Below are 18,159 nucleotides of genomic sequence, written 5' to 3'. Positions count from 1 at the left end.
TGTAGTTACTAATTTGAGGTAAAACAGGATTGGTTTATGGCCTGTACCTGTTCTCTTGTTTGCTCTAAATATGTGTGTGTGTTTGAAGAAGTTACCTTATTTTATTTTGTTTTTCTTTCTTTCTGGTATTTGCATAGTTCTGTAAACATTTACTAATACGTCACTTAAAAATATTTACAAATATTGGGTAACAACTTTCTGACTTTGTGATTTTACAGAAATTTTTACTAATCATGGTAACAATACTTTAATAATTGTGCTAAAGATAAAATTTGAATAATGTAATGGACAGATGTATTATGAGTATTATCTGTTCTGTACTTTCAACATTTGCAGTATGTGCAGTATGTTTCTCATATATATCAAAAGATCAAGGCTGCACAATTTATTTAAAAAGATTGTATTTAATTACGATGACCCGCATATCACTTTTAAAAAGAATTTTACCACTTCTTCTTAAATATGGTCAAGCTGAGCTCATGCTAGAAAACACATGCATATGGCTGAGCATATGTGGATTACAAAATATGAAAATCCTTCCTGATTTTCCTTATATTTCACATGTGGTGTTTAAACACAGTCAGAATGTGTGAGAATTTCTCATATACAGGATATTTTCCCCATGCAAGGTGTGTCCAAATATAATTATTGAAGCTTGAGTCATTTTGTTGGAAAGAGAACCACAATAAATCTGAATCTGTATATTAATTTCTCTGACATACAGCGGAATATTTCACAAGGATATACATGTCATGGGTTTATTATGACAACAACTTTGGTCCTCTTATCACCAGTAAACACATCTCCTAGATAAGGTTAGGGAAAAGAGTTATTGGTACTGAAAAAGTGATTGGCTGCTTTTGTAGAAAACCTTGAAGCTTGCAAAAAAAAATTGCTTCCATTTCACCCAAGGCAGTAATGCTTTTTTTAATGTACATACAGTTTTTACACACCCACCATGACCTACCTGATTGTCTAAAATGCAGGCGTACATTTAGTCAGGTGGTGTTGCAATTGATTAATTGCTATTAACCAATAGCTGTGGTTAGGGCCAACATCCAAAAAAAAGTGCTCCTGAAGTTTTTTTTGGGGGGGGTGGAGTGGAAACTACAATGATTTTATGAGGATGGCCATATTGCTGTGAATTTACAGAACTTTTGGTGCACAGCAGTTAGGAGAAATGTCACTGTCAGCCATGATGATCTACCTGATGATGATGCCAGGGGCTGATGCCAGACCTATTTCTGCGTTTCAACTTGCACTGCGGGCGTGGGGGCACAATCCAGTCTACGGCTGTGGCTTGGAAGTGTCTCCTACTGATGATGCATCATGGGGTCTTCCAAAGTACAATTCCTGCTTTAGAAGCCTGCTCTAGTGTTGATTGTTTTAGTGATGCAAATATCTGTGATTCTTCAAATCTGTCATTTCACACAGTCTGTTTTGAGAATGAAAGAGGAGGGCAAAATCCCCATGTCCATGTTGCTTGAGATTTACATTTCTCAACAGTATATAAATCAGACTTTAGTATTGGATAAATAAGTATCATTAACTTTGATAATATCTGCAAGCCTTAGATTTCAGATAACCCCCTTCTATATTTTACTGCATGATTATAACTGGTTGTATAAATCATAGTTGAAAATAACTACTGTAAAATCCTATTTCTCTAACATTTGTAGCTAATTCATGTATGCAGCAGAGCTTTCTATGCCTCACTGACCTTGGCAGCAATACAGAGGTCACATTTCCACATGGTTAAGCTACTCCTGAACAATTTCTCCATCTCACCAGACACAAACCATTTTTACTCCTCCCAAAAATCAGTCAAGCAGCAGGTCTTCTCTAATTTCTTTTTCCCTGACAAGGATGATGAATATGTGCAATGCAAAGAATCTCCTGCCATCTATCCTTCCATGTTTGAAGTGCTAAAGCAAGAAAGAAGCTTGGGCATTTAGGTGCTTCAGTCATTAGGAACTGTAATTGCAAAGAATTGTCCTGACCCCAGGCAAGCAACTCTGTTGAGTCAGCATTTAATGCTGAGGCCTTAAAACATGTATTCCTGCACCAAGTTCTGTTGGATGGGTGGCTTGGTGTGGTGAGCTGGAAAAATAATACAGAGAAGGGAGCATATAGAAGGATGTTTTCCTCTGTTGTGCATTGATGGGTTTCTATCTGGAAGATAGAAACAGTTAGAAATATGAGTTGGTAGATGTACAATTCTGATTAAACCAAAGAATGTTTTGGCTTAACTTAATTCTAATTTGTCAACCATATCTTTTCAGCAGCAAAATACAATATATACCGTACATTATTTTCATTCTGGTGCCTGTTTGCACAATTTACAACCACAATTCAATACATTCTCTATTATGTGGATATACAGATTTTTTGAAAGCCAATAACGTACAGCCTCAAAGTTACATAAATACCCTACGGGTAAGATAGTGTTTAAACAAATTTCCAAGGGAAACAGACCCACAGAATGACTTTCTTAAGTGCCTTGGAGATTGTGCTATGAAAGCACAAACTGTGTTCTGGAATGTAACCATGAAGACTATGCTCTGGGTAGGTTGTGTAGGGTGGAATGTGCTGGTGTGTACAACATATTAATCCATTTCAAAAATCATGATTTTGTTGGAATGCAATTTGCTTTGGCAAATAAAAATTCATGTGCTTATGTGTGGAACTCTGACACAGATTTAAAATAAACATGCCGAGCTGGGATAGCTGCCACCTGAGTCTACAAAAAAGGACAGCTAATTTTATTAGGACTATTATACATAAGCGTGGGAGTTTACCTTTCCTTGATGGTGCCATAATACACCTGAAAGATCAGACCCTCCAAAGAAGATGTTACACTTATTTTTGCTCATTCGCATTGGCTATCAAATTATTTCTGGACCAAATTCCAGTGTGGTATTATGTTCAATGTTTTAAAAATTCTGCCCTGCATAATTAACCATCTTCCCACATAGTTTAATCTTCTAAGGTTAATAGATCAGCCTTCCATCCACTTTTGTTCCCTTTCAGAGTCAGAGGAGGTTCTTATTGGTTGTTACACAAACCCTTCTGGAACCAGCAAAACCCACTTCACAACACCTATACAACACATTGTACACCTTGCAGGATAATTAGAACCAGAGCTGGACAAGCTGTCTCCCAGACACATTGGGTTAATTTGGCAACGAGCTGAATTATTCATCCAAAATTTGAGAGAACTCTGATCATTTTTCTGAGCTAGGAGTGTCCCGTGTTCCACCATCCATACCTGTTCCCAAATAACCTTGTTTCAGTGCCCATCCAGTACATCCCCATTTCCATTACTTGCCTATTGACAGATGGCAGGAAACATAGAGGCAGTGCACAGGAAGAGAATTCCTTCCTTCCTTCTTTGTCCCACAGCATGATGAGTGGCAGTAGTCAAAAGGGATTCATGGGAGATGTTCTTCAAAGAGCTACTTCTATTACTATTCTGCTGGGGGGGGGCGGGGACAAGAGGGAAGGACAGAAAGAAGTAGGAGAAAACTCATTCCTCTCTGCATGTTAAAACACATGCCACTTCTGCTTGCCAAGTAAGGGAAGAGGGAGTGTTTTTTGGGGAATGGGGATTCTGGTAACAGGGAGAGCTCCCAAGGAAGTGGGAAGGGAAGCCAGGAATTATTTTCCAGCTCAGACTTGATCTGATACAAGGTGAAATTTCAAAAGCTGTCCTCTGGTTTCAGGCAGGTTTTTACAAGCCCTCCAAGTTTTTCTTTGAGTCTGACTTGAGAGAATGTTACCAGCACTATAGTTAGAATTTGGGTTGCTATTTGAAAGAGCTTTTCCTGGGACTACTTAGCTAGTTTAGCGTTGGTGCCATAGCTGCCAAGTTTTCGCTTTTCTCGCGAGGAAGCCTATTCAGCATAAGGGAAAATCCCTGTAAAAAAGGGATAACTTGGCAGCTATGGTTGGTGCTGATACTGAGTTATGATGCATTTCTCATTTATGTTATGAAACTAGAAGGGGCTTTTTTCTTTTGTATTCATTTTATTGTGCAACACTTTGTATGGTAGATTCTGTATGTAATGCTGTATTAGTTGTAGTTGTAGCAGCAGGAGGAGTCAAATTAATTTATCCTTTTAAAAAAAAATATTGAAGATTTTCAACTTAAAACATTTATCATAACATCATAACATAAACATTTAACCTACGAAAAAAAGAAAAGCGAAAAGCTTACAAAAAAGAAAAATCACGAAAAAGAAAAAAAGAAGAAAAAAATTAAAAAGTAATAAGAAAACAGAAAGAAAAAAATATTCAATCTCATCTAATACTCTTTTAACATATCTTTGACTTCCCCGTCCCTCCCTTCCCGAGTCCATTTTAGTCCCAACTTCTGCAGTTTTCCCCATTTAACAAATTCCTCTAATACTACTACAGTGGAACCTCGGTTTATGAACACCTCGGTTTATGAATTTTCGGTTTATGAACACCGCGGACCCATCTGGAACGGATTAATTCATTTTCCATTACTTTCAATGGGAAAGTTCGCTTCAGTTTATGAACGCTTCAGTTTATGAACAGACTTCCGGAACCAATTACACCCATGCTTCAGTTTATGAACGCTTCAGTTTAAGTACTCCGCGGACCCGTCTGGAACGGATTAATCCACTTTCCATTACTTTCAATGGGAAAGTTCGCTTCAGTTTATGAACGCTTCAGTTTAAGTACTCCGCGGACTGTCTGGAACAGATTAATCCACTTTCCATTACTTTCAATGGGAAAGTTCACTTCAGTTTATGAACAGACTTCCGGAACCAATTGTGTTCATAAACCGAGGTATGACTGTATCTGAATCTTCACATAATTAATTAATTTTAAATCCTATAATTTCCCTTAAAAATATTCTGTCTATAAAAACCCCTTAGCCTATAAATACCCTAAAAAAATATTCCCCATTATTAAATCTAATTACCTCACTCTTGATCTATTACCCATATTTTTGATACCCCCCTCCCTCCCCTGGTTGACAATTCCCTGTAAACCCCAACCAGCTCCTTATAACAATCCATTTTCATACCATTTAATCCATCCCTTGTTTAAAATTCCTTATATCTTTCACCCCACTCCCATCTCTTGCCCACTCCATGCCACCCCCCTCTCTCCACCTCTCCTCCTGTTGTTCCATTCCCTGTTCCCAATTCCCTTTCCCAACTTTCTCCTTCTTGCCCCCCCCCCCAAGCCAAATCTTGTTTTGATCTTTTGTCTTTGCCTGATTGTCATTGACAAGAATCTGGTCTCCCTCTCCCACTGAGAGGCCAGGATCCTGAGTCTTTTCTTGGGCTGGAGCCTTCTGGATAAAACCAATGTCCTTTGCAGCTTCTCTCACAAGTTGCCCAGGATTCAAATTTAAGGAATCAAATTAATTTATTTCCTGAATTTACAAACATGGAGCAACATCTGCAATGGCTTACCGAGGTGTGCATTACTGGTACTTATGAGAGATATTTTTTTTAATCCTGTTGCCTTTCACTCCCATCTCTCAGTGAATGGAGGCTTCAATATGAAGCTGTTTTGCGAATAATGCTTTTGTTTTTTAAACGGGCTTGAATGTGTCAGTCAAGTTTTCTGAGTCCAGTTCATATCATTTTTCTTTACAACATTCAGAAACCCTGGTTCAGCAGAGCAGAAAACAACAGAGGGAGGAGTGCTGTTTTCTTTTAGGTACTGAAAATAACTGGCTTACAAAATGCTTCCAAGTGGGATTTTTATTCTATGACTGTGGATCTGTGAATCTCCTCAAACATAATGCTGATGCTAGATCAATTGGTGGGTATAGAAAACTGCTTGTTCCCTCTAAAACAAATTATTGGCATTTAAACTTTCTTATATAAAAAAAATAGTGATGAGGGGAATTTAAGTGTGTAAGTTCAGTGCTGTTTTACAAATAGGTTTTATTTTCATTCATCTAGCATCGGTTCACATAGCCTGATACAGGCTGATGCTGTGACGACATTATCAGGAGAGGCCAATCCCCTTTCTTGGAATGCCTTGTCAACACAACGATCATACTGTCTTGAATATGATGCAAAGGGGAGAGTCAATACCAATTGACAATGGGTATTTTGATTCAGCCCCAACTGTAATCATATGTGGTAACAAACAATTTCAGTGTTACTGTTTGTGGTTTCTTTCATTACATTCATTGCTGAACTTTGATCCCTCTGTCCTCTTTCCCAGGTCGTCCCATTCCACCTACATCCTCGTCTAGCCTTCTCCCATCCGCTCAGCTGCCCAGTTCCCATAATCCACCACCAGTTAGCTGCCAGATGCCCTTGCTAGACAGCAATACTTCCCATCAAATCATGGATACCAACCCTGATGAGGAGTTCTCCCCCAATTCATACCTGCTAAGAGCATGCTCAGGGCCACAGCAGACTTCCAGCAGTGGTAAGGAAACGCTATACATGTGGCATTTGATTATAAAATTCTTAGCTCAAATGAGCAATTTCTAGTTGTCATGAAAACAGTGACTCAAGCATGAACATTGTGAGAAATGGGCAAATATTTGTAAATGTGAAGAACTGGAGGTTTTGAATGCTTTATTAGATTAATGTTTTATATTTTGATAGATGAATATTCATTTGATAGCTCATCGACAAAGTTTTATTTGGGAGTGTTCCTTTGAATTAATAGTTACCTATATGAAACTGAAACCATTAATGTGCCTTATTAACTGATGAAAATCTTCATGTATGGTTTGTACTAGTTTGTAAGAAAAATATAACCGATAGGGTTTTCACTGCTTTGCATTTTTATAGAATAATACATTGGCTTTTAAAATGCAAAATGTTAAGCTGGCCCTGTTGTTATGTTTCATACTATCTTCATATCGGTATTAACAGCTAATCCTAACTTTCCAGTCTTCTTCTTCCTCCTCCTCCTCCTCCTCCTCCTCCTCCTCTTCTTCTTCTTCTTCTTCTTCTTCTTCTTCTTCTTCTTCTTCTTCTTCTTCTTCTTCTTCTTCTTCTTGCAATGGTGATGCCCTTTGAAATTGACTTCTGGCTTATAAAACATTTAGATTGTATTTTTAAATGAGAAAGTAGGTTCCATCTTACATGAGAAAGTAGGTTCTGATTTGCATAACTCAGTGCTTGCAGAAGATCCTTTCACTAGTCAGAGTTCAGATCTGTAAAAGCATTGTAGAGTACTTGGAAAAACCAGGTACAGGTGGTTTTCACATACAGGCATCGAAAATTTGGGAAACCTAAATAAACAGACCAGTAGACTGATTCTTCACTTCATTTAAAGGTTAGTTTGGTTTCAATACTCATTCCAATATTCAGTATCATTTTAGATTCTGTATAAAGTCTTTGGAGGCTCTGCCATTTCAAATTTAGACCTTTTTTTTACTCTTTGACCTTTTATCACTATCCTTCGAGTAGTGATAAAGTGGGATATCAATTCCAAACTCTTCTTTAAAAATAAAAGTAAAGAATCTTATCCCAATTTTTCTGTTATAGTACCATTTTAAAGTAGTGTGACATGTCTGCTTATTATATGCTATTAATATGTCACAATGCTTAATGTATGTGTAAATCCAGAACTAGTAAATAGAATAAAACTTTTTACTTGAGTTTTTTCTTTAGCACATTATAGTGAACAGTATTCTCAGCATTTATGAGCTGTAAAACTAGAGGAATGAACTTCAGGTGGAATCTGCTCTCATTTCTCTTGAGAAGGAAGCATAAGAGATCACAATTCTCTTAAGATGTCCACCATTCATGGTTGCTGAAGGACCCCGTGTGAGAGGCAGGGATGTCTGGGAGAACAAAGGGAAGCTTGCAAAAGTGTGAGCTGGGAAGGTCCACCACTTTCTGTGTGAGAGAAGGGTTAAGATCTACCTTTGAGAGAGGATTTTGCATTTTCTTTTCTCCTTTTTGTTTTTGTTTTCATTTAGATTAGTATACTTTGTATGGTGCTGTATTATGAAAAAGCGTCAATATTTTGTTAATGAAAAAAGATAGCCACCATTCATGATAAAGAAAAGTTGCCACCTTAAATTGTTATTCTAAGTATGCTTACATGGAAGTTTAAGGTTTCACCATTTGAGGTGTTGTGGAAATTTGTATAATATTGTCTAGTATTGTCTTCTCCAATTTTAGTTATATAGATATGGATATTATTTATTTAGCATTTACTGCTTCCAAATTAATCATCTGAAATCATATTCCTTGTATATTTATGTATTTTGATTTTATTATAAACCACTTCAAAATTAGTGGATAGTACACAGTCCATAAATTAACTAAAACAAATGGACAGCAAAATAGGTTTAAACATTATTATTATTATGCATTTATTTATACCCCACCTTTCTCCTTGATGAGACTCAAGGTGGCTAACGTCCTGATCCTAAACGTTTAAGCCGGTCTGTTTGAAGGGGGTCTGAATTAACTTTGCTCATTTACCTGCTGGTATTATAGCACATCTTGCAACCAAACCTTAAAGTATTTCAAAAATCATTAAAAGCGCCATGCTGCTTTGTGTTTCTTCTGGCATTTTTACTTTCACACTTCCTTCCTTTTTAGAATGGAGCATGAAATAGGTCATATGCTCTGGTTATGTACTTCTCATTTTAAAAGTAGGATAATCAGGTAATTCAACAATAATCAGTCCTGAATGTAAATATGCAACACTTACGTTTCAGCTACATTTTCCTGATATGTGTAGCACTGCAGGATAAATATCTACATTTTTCAGTGGCGTTAGATTGTGACTTTTCTGATTCAGTAGCAGCCTGGAACCTGTAAGTGTAGCTTGGATGATTTAATGTATTTGTAGTTTTGGGTAGTCTTTCTTTCTTTTTTCAAGATGTACAAGAGCATTGCAGTAATTGCGCCTGAATAAATTAGTAAGAATGCATGCAGTTCGCAGTCTGATTTTCAAAGTATCAAAATAGTTCATGCTGCTATAAATTAACAAACTGATAGCCCATTTATTTCCACCCTTAAAAATTCTAGAGCCAAGATTCATTATTATTATTATTATTATTATTATGAAGAGGGGTGCAGCAGAAATTTGTATCTAGTACTTCTTGTAGATGAGAATTCTTAGATTTTGAAATGCAAGGGTGTTAGGTGAGATATTTACTTTTTACATGTTTACTGTTTTTTGTCCTGATTTAACAAATAGAGGCACTGTTGGGTGCAGGTTTAAAATAATTGTGTGAGTTTGAACTAGTGTACTAAGTTCATTTTGTTGCCTTTAATAAAGTATCACTTAGACAAATGATTTATGCTACTGTACTTGACTTAAATGTATACTTGTGTTTATGTCAACCCTCACAATTAGATTCTAATTCCTAGATCTGTTTATTATGAGTCTTTCCAAAGATGAGCAAATAGTCATCTGATTACACTGCTCTGTGCCTTTCCTGCTAACCATTCTTCATATACATGGAAAATTCCCATGCTTAAAGAAATACATAATCAAATCTCTCATCAAATGAGCAATCCATTGTTGATATTATGAAGGTCTTTAATCTACAATAAATCTTTATTAGAACTCATCAGAGCTTACAGTTTGAGAGAAATTAGATTCTAGCACTCTTAAAATGACATTACATCATTGAGGTGATTGGTTTATCATTTGCAGAAGTGACATCAATCATAACTAGCAAAACCACACAGCAAATGAATTCAACCTTTTTACTGCAGAATGACGTTTAATTGCTCAAAACTAGCGTTGAAGTTAAATAGAAAAATGCACTTTCTTCAAATACAATGCCAACTTACTGGAAAGTATTTATAAGAAAACCAGAAAAGAATATACTTTAAAATATGTATAAATTAATAATATCTATAATTTCTCATTATTCCTTGGTTTCAGTCTAATTGAAGCATAGCAGATGAAGTGATTTTTTATGGGAATTTTTGACTGGGGAGGGGAGGGATGGGTTATATTTTATTCCTAGTTTGTGTAGTCCTGATGAAACTATACTGGCTCTGGTGGCCAGTATACAATTGCAATTTTTGGTCCTCATTTGCATTTTTTGCAGTTAAAATACATTGATTTTAATACATTTTTTTCATTTCATTCATTTTTTGTGTGTATCCCAACTGCAATAAATGCAACGTTGTATCTGTACATGTTATTGCAATTACATTATTCTAGTAGTTGTAGTTTTGGACAAAATAAGAATAGATACTGATGCCCAAATCTAGAATCCCATTTGTGGGTGAGAGACCTCTCTATATGTTGAGTTACAAATTAAAAGGATGCTCTTCATGCTTGCAGCAAGGACTCTCTTTGAGTTGCAAATAATACTGATGAAAGAGAAAAATAATAGAATTGTAGAGTTAGAAGTGACCCAAGGGTCATCTAGTCCAAACCCCTGTAATACAGGAATCTCAACTAAGGCATATATGGCAGATGGCCATCCAACTCCTGCTTAAACACCTCCAGGGAAAGAGAGTCCACCACCTCCTGAGGGAGACAGTTCCACTGTCAAGCAGTTCTTAATCTTTTGTTGTTACCTTGATTTTCAATGCCACACCTTAGCAAATACCAGCCTTGCACTAAAGCCCTATAATTTTATTCAAAATAAATAAAAAAACATTTGATACATTAACATTATATTGGTTTGAATAATATTCAGTCAGCTGATTCATATTATACTGTCTACATTCGCCTATCATGGTAAATCACAGTTAATGGTTTACCATGAAGGCACAGATTGCTTTTCATTTTAAGGGAAGAGTGAAGGAGGAGTAAGATGAAATCTCTGGCTTATTTCCTTTTGAACTGGGGGTTGTGGTTTGTTCTTGGCTCCCCAATCACAATTTATATGAGTGCAGCAGACCATGATCCTCAGTTATAGGTGATCATGATTTCTTGGAGGAGGCATGAAGCAGGAGTGGTCTCTACAGTCACAGTAACTGTGGTAATGCCAGTAAAATTAACTATGGTTATAAACATGGCCATTGTGTGTATAATATAGAAATGAGTGTGAGTTCTAATGAATTACAAATAAAACAAATTATTGTGAAGGAGCAAGCAGTATTGAATTATTTCTGAAGTGGTGTATTATGAACAGTACATTGTATAAGGTTATATAATCTTAAAATTAACAGTACTAACACTGCCCTAAAGGAGCCCTATTTTGTTTTGTTTTGTTTGTATTTCATCCCTCTTGGTGGTTCCCATACACTCTTCTAAGAGAGCTTAAAACATTCTGTTTTATGACCTTCTGCAATCTGGGTTTACAGAAATGGGTATCTCTATTTTCTAGCAGTATAATTTAAAGCCCTATGACAAATCATTAAAAACGGAATCCCACAGATACAGAATGGAGTCTCCTGCAGATGGCTGAGTATCACCCCTTACTAAATGGGAAAAAATGGATTGTGTATTTTTCAGCTTACATGGTAGAAAATACATTTGCAACAACAAAAATCCTGAATCCTTAGCTTTTCTTTTCTTATGCGCAATAAAAAAACATTGACTTTGAGTTATTTTAACAGACTAAATAAAAGGGTTTGGGCAGCTCAGTAGGTAGCGCCTTCATCTCTTTGCCAAAAGGACATTGGTTTAAGCTGTAGATAAGAAACCTAGGCATGCGTATCCATCCCAGCTTGACTTCTGTAGCTGCTAGATCGCTAGAGGAACTTCTCTTCTGTGTTAAAGTGGGCTCAGTAGTAAGGACATTAAAGATCCCCTGGCACTTTTCAAACTGGAGTGAGCTGGTCAATTCTTTTTTAAAAATAAAAATATATAAAATCCCTGGAAATATATTTTGGCTTAAGAATTCCGGGCCTTTACCATCACAGACCCCCTGTTGCCATCCAGATGGGTGCACGGCTCATGGAAAGTCAATAGATCCTGAAGTACTGGCAACATGAAGAATTTGTCCAAAGGAAGAAAAGAAAAGCCAGGTATGCCCAAGATGTAGAATTAAATCATTATTAGGTTGAGGTGCAAAAGCCCAATGACATTACTTTTTTTCCTTGCATGATTTGGGTTAGGTTTTTCTTAAATCATTATTTTGATTTATATTTGGTCAGAGGAGTACTTGTATGTTACAGCATAGACTTTCCAGAGCCATGGAAGTCATTATTTTTTAATTACTGGTAAATAAAAACCACCCTCTCATTGTGCTCCCAGAGTAATTAGTTACTAGTTTTTGGCAAATCATATCCTGCTCTTACATCCAAACTGGAAAACTATGGTTTATTCTTGTCCTTTGGAAATGTATTATGAAGCTAAGGCCACACAGATGATGCTTAAGGAAGACAAACTGTAATACAAGATGGTTATGGATGACTGGTGGTCACCCTGGTGTAGTTCAAATGAACACCTTTGGATGTGTGGTGCTTCAAGATAGACAGTGAGATTGAATAAGATGTCAACCACACCACATGCCTGGGTGCAGTAGTGGGAATCAACAAAAATGCTATGGTCATCATGGCTTCATATTGACTTTGCAGACCTTTTTGTAAAGGAGGGTAGGGAATCTTTTCCAGTTGGGCCAGATCCTGGTTCCTTTTCAAACACATCTCAATATCCTATTGTAAATGAGCCAATGACATTGTCAGTCAGTTAGATTTGCATTGTTTGCAGCCCATGTCCATTATAAAATGACAGTGTGCTTTCTTGTCCTTTCCATTTCTGCTTTATTTTGAGAGAATATCAGGTTGTTGTTTTTTTCTAATTGATAAGGCAAAGCTTGACTCCCAGCTATGTAGAAAAAAATCACAGGGTCACATGCAATTGTTGTGTGCTGTTAAAACGATAAAAATGTTCCATTTGAGCACTTACACTTATTATAACAACTGAATTTAGTGCTTTGAAGTCACTATTGGATTGACAGTGCAAAGTTCATTTTTTCCCTTTATGGTACAGATTAAGGCAGCAGGGACAAGGTGTTGTATCTCTCTCTCTCCCCCCCCCAATCATATGTTTTAGAAATTTTATGAGGAGTATTAGTCTGCTGCTGCAAAAGTAAGTTTTGTGGCGCCTTAAAAACTATCCAGTTTATTATGGAATAAACTCTAATCTATTAAAATTTAGGCATAATATTAAGGTGATGCAAGATTCTTTGCTGTTTCTGTTTTAACAGTTAATTTCAAATTTGATATGTCAACGAAAGAGTTGGTAATGCAGGTCGTTTGAATTAGCCTACTGTATGCTCATGCTGTACTGATTTGAAGACATATGCATGTAATAGGCCTACTATAAGATAATGATTAAGTGAGGAGACAGGTGATTAACTTCTCTAAAAATATAGCATGGAAAACTCATCACTACCCACTAATTCTAGCTATGTGTTTAAAAAACAGAAATGACATGAAATTGGCATCACCTTGTGACAGTTTCAAGAGCACTTGCCTGATGTCTGGAAGTATTTTGTTCATGTTTTATGTAGGGAACAGAACAATTCGGTTCTTTTTCAAGAGAACATAAGTGCATGCCATTGCCTGTGGCAGGGGTCAGTAACCTTTTGAACTTGAGGACACATTTTGAATTTTGAGAGAGTGCAGTCACAAAATGGCATAACACAACATGTCTGCCAAGGAGGGCATGGCATAACAAAAATTTAGAGAGAGTACAGACAGTTATGGTGAATTGTTTCTCATAATTGTATTTCCAGTAGGTTTAACCTATTGAATTTCTGTCCATAAGATAAGACAGAAGCAAAAGTGCTTTAAAGAGGTGAGGCAAACAGCAGTACTTTGGGACCCCAAGTATTTCCATTGCTTGCTGCCCAGAAAACACCGACAGGTGGGAGCAGGCAGGCTTGTTCATTTCCTAGAAAACCTTTACAGGCAACTCCCAGGTTTGTGTGGGTTGCGTTCCAGGTCATTGTGAACTTGCGTGCAATCGTGTATAATTGGAACACTCATTGAAAAAGGCTGCAAACACCCTGTTCCACTCCCGCCCCACCCCTTTTTGTCACATTTTCAGGTCACTTCTGGGTTTGGCGCAATACATATTGAATGCGCCTAAAACAGTTGCTGCTTGTATTTTGTCCTGCCCTATTTTGCTTTATAACTTTCTTTCTAGGAGGGCTACTTATAAGAAAAAATTCAGTACCTGGGGCCCCTGTCAAGGGGCACAAATAAAGTCATTCACAGACAATATGGTGCCCATAGGTGCCATGTTGGTAATCCCTGATTTATGGGATTATTATACAGTAGTGCAATTGTTGTACTACTTACCTACTGAATTAGACATGAAGGACATCAAGCCCCACAGCACAGCAACAGTGACCATTGAGGCTCTGACTAGGTTAAACTAATTAAGACAGCTGATGTGTTTATATTACCAGCCTGGGATTCTCACATTCAATTCTCTGAGCTGCTACACCAGTCCAGTGACTCACAGAACCGAGCTTTAAAGTCCTAACTTGTTTACATTTATGCTGTGGCATGCAATTTATGGTACATAGCTTAGACAAGTGCTTAGGAAGGACCCGCAAAATACATATACAGAGAAAAATACATATACAGAGAAAGAGAGAAGTATCACATGCAAACATTTTATTTCCATGGGTTTACCTATTTCTTTCCTTGGCTCTTTCAGTCTGCAGTGTAAGCTGACCTAACTTTCAGTTTTCTTCACACATTTTAATGCATAATTGATTGGTTTTCATATTAATTTCAATCCTGATCCTTAGAAATTCTAAAGGGCTGTTCAGAAACAATCCCTCGCTCTTAGAATGTAAGTGAAGATTGCCATAGATTTCCGTCTGTTGTAATGATCACTGCCTCTCCATCAGACGTGCCTTGCTCAGACATCTATGATTCTATGATTTCGCTTAGAGTTCAAAGCCCTTTAGGCCTCAGTGAGATGATCTCTTGGGATTTAGTCACATTTTGCCATAAGCATCTTTGTTTCAACTCTGGAACAAGTGTTAAAAGTCTTAGGTTTTTATTTTAGTAGTTTGATAGTTGTATTCGTTCATTTATCACAGGAAGGAAGAAAACCTACCTGCATTAACACACCAAAGACTTAAGTGAGAGAAATGTTCAAAACTATGGAGAAAATAAGGTGCTGTGATAAAGGACCTTCAAACATATTTCTGAACTAATATTCTGCTTTTGTGTATAAAGGTATAGCCAATCACAAAAATAGCTGCTCATTTTCTGTAAAGTTAATAAAGCTTGCATTCTGCAAGTATAGATATGTTTCTGGCTGCTACCGGGAGTCTATTTTGCCCCAATATGAACCCAATTCAAGGGTGGGGCGATACAATGGAAGCCCCATGGAACAGGATTCTATTCCATGTGTGACTTGTGAAGCTGTGCTTGGCTCTGTTATGAAGTGAACTTTATGTCTCAGATTTTGACCAATGTCCAATACAGTAGTTTGGTTTTAAGATTTTTGTAATAACTAAATCTTGGACCAAACTTGGACCAAATTTAAAGTTCTAGAAGTCTGCAAATATATTGCATTTTGGAATACACTTTATGTGTTCCATTTCAAGGAAATGGTGTGCAGACTATTAAGTATTCTGAATGCCTGGTGTTGTCTCAACGTGTGCAAAATTACAACTTCGTATGTTATTTTTAAGGCTTCTTGTTTCAAAGTAAAGATATACAAATAGTATGTTCTTAAGATGCTTTGAATGGTAGAGTCAAAATGGGCCCCCAATTTCGCTATCCCATTTGCAGGAAGTAAAATTGGGGTACATTTTGGCAATTTTTCATGAGGATTAAATGGAGGCAAAAAGGAGGGGAAGGTGGCAGCTGGTGTACACATTTCCCTCTGCAGCTGCATTATAAGCAAAGCTACGGTATGTGATGATATTGTGAAACTAGTGGTGAGAAAAATCTGAGCTGGGTGTGTGGTTTCACTGTGTTCCACCCACCCACCCACCCAAATCCAGGTTGAATATTCTCTACATAGAGCTTATATTTCTGTGGGTTTTCCCCTAGTAAACTGGATGTTTTGGATTATACATATGTGGACCAGATTTCAGCCTTGGGTTGTGTGCAATAACCTAATAACATGATATTGCAATGATTGAATCAGTTACTCATTCTCAAATACACACACACACACACACACACACACACACACACACACACACACACACACGGTGGTGCTGCATCCAAAAGCATATTTTAAGGAGGGAGGTATCCATTGTATAATATATTTCTTTTCTACCTTGGGAACATCCATGAGGTTCATTGTTTGTGTTGCTGTGTGCATTTGCCTATAAGATAGTTGTTTGCCTATAAAGTAGTTTCTGACTTGCTTCTGGGTCCAATTGTGTGGGATAACCACACTCATATAAATGCTTAAGTCTAATTAATGCATGAAAGGGTTGAAAGCAGAGGCTTGACAGCCATAAGTCAAGAATGCTTTGATGGTGTTTCCTGCTTGGCAGGGGGTTGGACTGGATGGCCCTTGTGGTCTCTTCCAACTCTATGATTCAATGGTTAAGACTATAGGGTAAGCTGCCCTGCCAGGCTTAGCTATGTCACTTCCCTTACCTTGGAAGGAAATTAGTAATCAAGCCTATTGTCCCCACCCCACCCCTGAGAAATTCAGCATGTGAAAATGTTTGAGCTAATTGTTCCAGCTCGGCTGCATGACTCTCACAAGCCACTCATGAGTTCCTGACCTATACCAATAATCTAGGAGCTTTTACCACTTTGTAACCAAGCTAAGGTTTACTGCCTGTGCAACTTTTCTGAGGAAAAAGAACATGAATCAGACATTTGAAGAACTAGCAAGTAAACCAATATTTTATAAAATAAAAAAATTCCTTCAGTAGCACCTTAAAGACCAACTAAGTTTTTATTTTGGTATGAGCTTTCGTGTGCATGCACACGAAAGCTCATACCAAAATAAAAACTTAGTTGGTCTTTAAGGTGCTACTGAAGGAATTTTTTTATTTTACTTCGATCCAGACCAACACGGCTACCTACCTGTAACCAATATTTTATACTTACCAAATGTGTGGTCTTTTCCTATGGTGGGGGAAGAGGGAAATTTTGGGACTCAGCTAGAAGGACATATTTTAAAGTACTCTAGCCACCTATATTTCCACACTTTGCTGTACATTTTTTGACTTTAAATCTCTACTGGAGTTGTCTCACCAAAGAGTACTGGCCCCAAACTTGTATCTTGGCTTCCAGGAATTATCATATACCAACAAATTGGCAATTAACTTTAAATACCTTTATGGTAGACTGAAGATATCTGAAGGACTGTGCTCCATGCAATAAGGTCATCATCGTGAGGTCCTCTTATGTTCTCCAGTTATCCCTGAAGTCCATATCTGAAAACAGAGATGGGATCTTCTTTTAAAGGTCCAGAACTCTCTTCTGAGAAGTTTTCTTGCCCCTGTCCTCTTGAAACTTTGGCTAAATTTTGGTTTTAATAGCTGGCTGAGATTGTGTAGCTAAAAGCATGCACCCAGGCACCCATATACACTCTTTTTGTGAGTGAGAACAGGCTAAGATACATTTCCTTAACTCAATTACCACAATGTTAGCTCTCCAAAATATGGACACATGAAATTCAGATTCATGAAGGGTATGGAACTATTAGCAGGTCACCTTTAATTCTCCTTTAAGGTTTCAGGCATGGAGAAAGCATTAACATAAGGAAAAGAGTGAGATAAGGATGATAACTGGGGGAAGACAAAGAATGTCACATCAAAAGGCAGAAAAGGGAGGTGTTGAATGCCTGCCCTTCAGAGGAAATGAATGTTTAGCATTTGCCCTTCATGAGGACCAGAGAAGCAAAAGGACTCTTTGGTTCCTGACAGACAAGAGGCAAACATCACATACGTAGTACAGTGGTACATCTAGTTACGAACTTAATTTGTTCCGGCTGTCCAGGTTTTTTGTGGGTTTTTTTGAAAATTTTATTAGTTGAATATAAGAACAATATAATCAATCAAATACAGTTTCCCCCTACCCCCCCCCAAACAGCCCCAACTACTTGCATATACATTATACCTTTAAAGCACATTTGAAGTGCATTTCTCCCCTCAAAGAATTCTGGGCATTGCAGTTTACCCCTCACAAGAGTTTCAATTCCCATCAATACTTAACAAACCATAGTGTCCAGAATTCTTTGAGGGGGGGAATGCGCTTCCAATGTGCTTTAAAGGTATAATGTACATGCAAATAGTCACCAATTTGGCCAGCTTTAAAAGGGGATTAG

The 18,159-nt window shown here is 37.3% G+C and overlaps 1 protein-coding gene across 4 annotated transcripts in view; it reads left to right on the top strand.

The window, feature by feature from the left end:
• Positions 1-18,159, top strand: part of TENM2 (teneurin transmembrane protein 2) — a 645,216-nt gene that overhangs the window by 362,348 nt on the left and 264,709 nt on the right. For 2 of the 4 annotated variants that reach the window (XM_035105136.2, XM_035105137.2), the window contains exon 3: positions 6,217-6,426. The exons of 1 other annotated variant lie outside the window; for it this stretch is intronic. In XM_035105136.2, coding sequence (XP_034961027.1) covers positions 6,217-6,426 — 210 coding nt within the window. Of the gene's footprint in view, positions 1-5,648; positions 5,701-6,216; positions 6,427-18,159 lie in introns of those variants that run through there. One more of the 4 variants, XM_035105140.2, reaches the window with a different exon arrangement.

Source organism: Zootoca vivipara, chromosome 2 (genome assembly GCF_963506605.1).
Source record: "Zootoca vivipara chromosome 2, rZooViv1.1, whole genome shotgun sequence".
NCBI classification, from domain to species: domain Eukaryota; kingdom Metazoa; phylum Chordata; class Lepidosauria; order Squamata; family Lacertidae; genus Zootoca; species Zootoca vivipara.
This window is presented reverse-complemented; position numbering and strand designations above follow the sequence as displayed.